General features: G+C 32.9%; 1 protein-coding gene across 2 annotated transcripts in view; it reads right to left on the minus strand.

Annotated features, from left to right (window-relative positions):
• Positions 1-455: 455 nt before the first annotated feature.
• LOC117108884 (T-box transcription factor TBX1-B-like) overlaps positions 456-4,084 on the minus strand; it is a 47,884-nt gene continuing 44,255 nt past the window's right edge. For both annotated transcript variants that reach the window (XM_033251054.1, XM_033251053.1), the window contains exon 8: positions 456-4,005. In XM_033251054.1, the coding sequence (XP_033106945.1) occupies positions 3,626-4,005 (380 nt within the window). In that variant the 3' untranslated portion in view covers positions 456-3,625. The remainder of the gene's footprint in view (positions 4,006-4,084) is intronic.

The following is a 4,084-nucleotide window of genomic DNA, read 5'->3' on the forward strand; positions in this document are numbered from 1 at the left end:
TCTTCATATGGTCACGTCATAATCTCGTTTTGCAATAGAAATCACAAAATAGAGATCACAGTGTTAAATGTTTAAGTCACGTAACGGATCTTGTACAACTTGATAGCAGGTATTCCACTTTAGTATCATACACATTATATGTTTTAATGGTTTAAGCATAAAAATTAAAAAAATGTATCGTAAAACAAATTCTGTTTTCAAATTTTCAATATAACTAGGCTAGAGTAAATACCGGTATAGAAAAGAGCATCCTCGCAGAATATTTAGCCTACCTAAACAATCAGTGTAATTTAATTAACGATATTTTAAGGTAAAATAGAATAAATTGATTACTTATAAACTTTTATTCTCACTAGATACTACTATCTGCAAAATTATAGTAAATCATAATAAAAATAATTTTAATAATATATTATTTTTTGTTGAATTATGAAAAAAAAACGACTACAAGTAAATTTCTGTTGTCGAACTTGTAAAGATGTTTTATTGACGAAGCTCGATGACGTTCCATCACGTGATGATGAAAGTCAATCATGCATTTAAGATTGCAATATTTTCACATTATCATCAATGTTTTTGCTAATAAATAATATCACGTGATTCACATTCTGTTCAGCCATCAATTGAAACTATAATTACTTAGTTGATAATGCCATTGCCATACTTAAAACCAAACTGTACATTAACCGAGTCGTAAGCTCGAAGTAACCAAAACCTTAAAACATATACTTTCTTTTTATACAGATGTTTGAAACTATAAAAATAATGATATACATCGAGTAAGTTGCCAACATCAAGAACAAAACAGAAAAACTTTAAATCATTAAAAATAATCAAAGAATATGTCCGCCTGATCAAGGCCTATCTCGAAGAACAAACAAAGCAAGTTCTGTAATTAAAATCCATACAATGATTGTTTGAATAAGTAAAAATAAAATAATATAAAATTATAAAATGAACATTTTATTGGAATCTCTTCCCTTTTCTAAGTTACATGTATTTTTAATATCCTCTTCAATGCAAAGTAAAAAAACATGAATTTACAACAACTAACATACGGTATCCTTTCATATCTTACTAGTACTAGCAATTACCGTTTATCAATATAACATTATTCATTATGATAGGCCTATTAGCATATTTTCTTTGTAATCAGGTTGGAGGACCGTTAGCCGGGGAATAAATGAGAACGTATAATGACCCAGAAACTGTTTTAGTGATGATGATGACCAAGATAATCCACTTCCAATGAACCGCGGTGATATTGTCGATGGCTTTATCCAACCGACGGCGTTAAAATGCAACAGAGGCGGTTTATAGTACTCTGAGTACGTGTGTCGCTTCAATCTGATACACTCATTCTACCATCGGTCTACGGACAGTTTTAAAGCCTTAATAATGCAAAATTGAAACTCCCGATGGACTCGAATGAGTTATTTAAACACGGCGATAAGTAACGTATCCCATAGCATACAAGGTAGAGTTATCCCATGGCTTAACACATAGGCCTACATAAAAACCCAAAAGATTTGAACTAGAGCTCCGGTCAAACGCATGAAAATAGGCCTACACACGAGTATTAATTTATTATGTGGAAATTCATAATCCCTGAACTACATTTTTGATAACCATGGTCTTATTAAAATAATTGATAATGTCACCACACTAATTGGTTTAAATATGACACGTGACTGAATTATAATCGCGGTAGAAGCGCACAATATACTGAGGTAAACATCACAGTCGATTGGTGACGTACATTATTTTTAACATCAAGGATGTTAACAATTTTTAAGATATTATTAACTCTTATATATTGGGCATTGGTACGTTGTCCAATCAGCTCAATGATTCAAGATTCTATTCAGACGACATGCTATAACATGGGATTGACAAATTAACGTTTGGTAGATCTTTCTTATATCTAATCAACACAAATTATTAATGATCCGGTTTGGAATTAAAATCAACGAACATTCAATGTAAGCATTTAAAATATCATTACACCTTCCTCTTGGAGTAAACAGATAAGGTAAATAGTGGCATCTAACACGCCTGTTAGTTGGATAATTGTCCAATCATGGACAACGATGAAAGACAATTATCCAATCAGTATCTACGTTGAAAGACAGTTAACCAATAAGGAAACAACGTTGAAAGACGATTGTCCAAGACATTACTGTTACGATTAATTTAATTAAAAATCAACAGAATGAACTAGTGTTTACTTGCTCCTCTATGACGTCATTGGTATATATGAGTCTTTTACAGCATTAATTGGTCCACTAAATCTGGTTGGTTTAATTTGTTCCATTGAATAGGCCTAACTTTCAAGTTTGTTCCCTTAAAGCATATTCATATTATTTGTCTATTAAAAGTAATCGTTAGCATTAAACCGAATCGTATTTAATATTCAGCCACTTACAGTACTAACACATTACATGGTTTAAATACAATAGGCATACTCTACCTAATATGTTGCTCTCCGCGCATAACCTCAACATTCGTGAATATAGATAGGGGTGGGTAAAGTAGCCTACTCTGTCAGTATTTGATAATTCAGTCATTACTAAAGCTAATCTAATTCACTATGAGTATTCTATAAATGAATAATTATGCAAATTGAATTCATTCGACAATACTCACGTGTCTCTTAATTTGTATCTCCAATTTGTGTCTTGGTTCTTTGAAATTGCGATATTTCATGGAAAAAAATACAATTTGGAAATATAATAATTAAAAACTAACTACCTGAGATATCGACTAGACTAGCCTTGGATATCTCGAGAGAAACTATTTGTTTTTTGAAAATGTGTTTAGTTGATTTACTATGCCGTTATAATCATTAGCAGATGGATTGTAACGAACTGAAAACCCCATAATTAAAGAATGTCCACAAGGGAAATACATGTTTTAATCCAGTCGGTTTGTATTATACAACACGTTCTAAGTCAAGTATGGAATGATCAAATTCCTGTAATTTTACCAGCCTCAATAAAAACAACGATCGATTTGAACCGAGAATTAGATCCTAAAAGTAATTGATCATTTGAAAATTACAAAAAAAAAAAATACATCAATAATGATCAATTTGTAACTACTTATTTTGAAATAAATAATGAACAGTGACAAAATAATATAAGTTTTATCATGTTCTTTGTTAGATGTATTAGTCAGATTTATACATATCTTTACATTATCTAACTTTGTACACGTTTTATCTTTTTTTTTCTTACTAATTTGCCAGATTCCAGATCTTGACCAAATATACGCCTAGGTCCTTAGCGTATAATGTTTAAAAGTTTGACCACATGACCATGAGTAACGTACCGTATGTAGTACATGAAGGCTTGGCCCAAGATGAGGAGTTCTGGTTTCGATACTTCCACAAAACATTTTGTGCACTATTAGCCAATCACAGCCTTCCTAACAAAAGTTCATCTTTAGGTTCTGTGGTGATAATGTCATGCATGGTCAACGCGTGTTTTCCTTATGTTTTCTTTCTTTCTTTCTTTTAATTGTACATAATGATGACCATGCACAATAAGTTCGCTCACCAATCAATCTCTTAAACGCACGTAGGACTAGATCTTTCATGTTGCAGTTACGTCGTTATCTATTAGTGTTACACCATTGGTTGAGGAAAATTTCTTCGTGGATCTAGCCCAGTCATCATTGTTGGATCGTACGTTAACTGAGAATTACTGCGACCCATGTACCCGATGCCATTTGCACAGTAGCGACTATCCCTCATGTACGGAGAGACATCCCTAGAATATGGTGTAGGGCGAGTGTTGGACCGAAAGTAGCAACTCGGACTATAATTGTACTGATTGTCATGAGTGTAACTGGCGAAAGGCGCTTCTGCGCACGATCCATTTGAAATAGGTGCAGTGAGTTCGGAAAAGCTCGGATTAGAATTCAATAAACTGTTGGGTACTAACGAGTCGGATGTCGCTGATTGTGTGTTGGTTGATGGCACTACAATATTTCTATTCTTTTCATCTGTTGAGAAAAAATTGAAACACACATTCGGTTAACTTGCAATGAAGTTCGTTCATAATGTTAAGGCACACGAACAAAG

The sequence above is a fragment of the Anneissia japonica genome, unplaced genomic scaffold (assembly GCF_011630105.1).
Source record: "Anneissia japonica isolate Jap-2015-1 unplaced genomic scaffold, ASM1163010v1 scaffold2617_len527014_cov191, whole genome shotgun sequence".
NCBI classification, from domain to species: Eukaryota; Metazoa; Echinodermata; class Crinoidea; order Comatulida; family Comatulidae; genus Anneissia; species Anneissia japonica.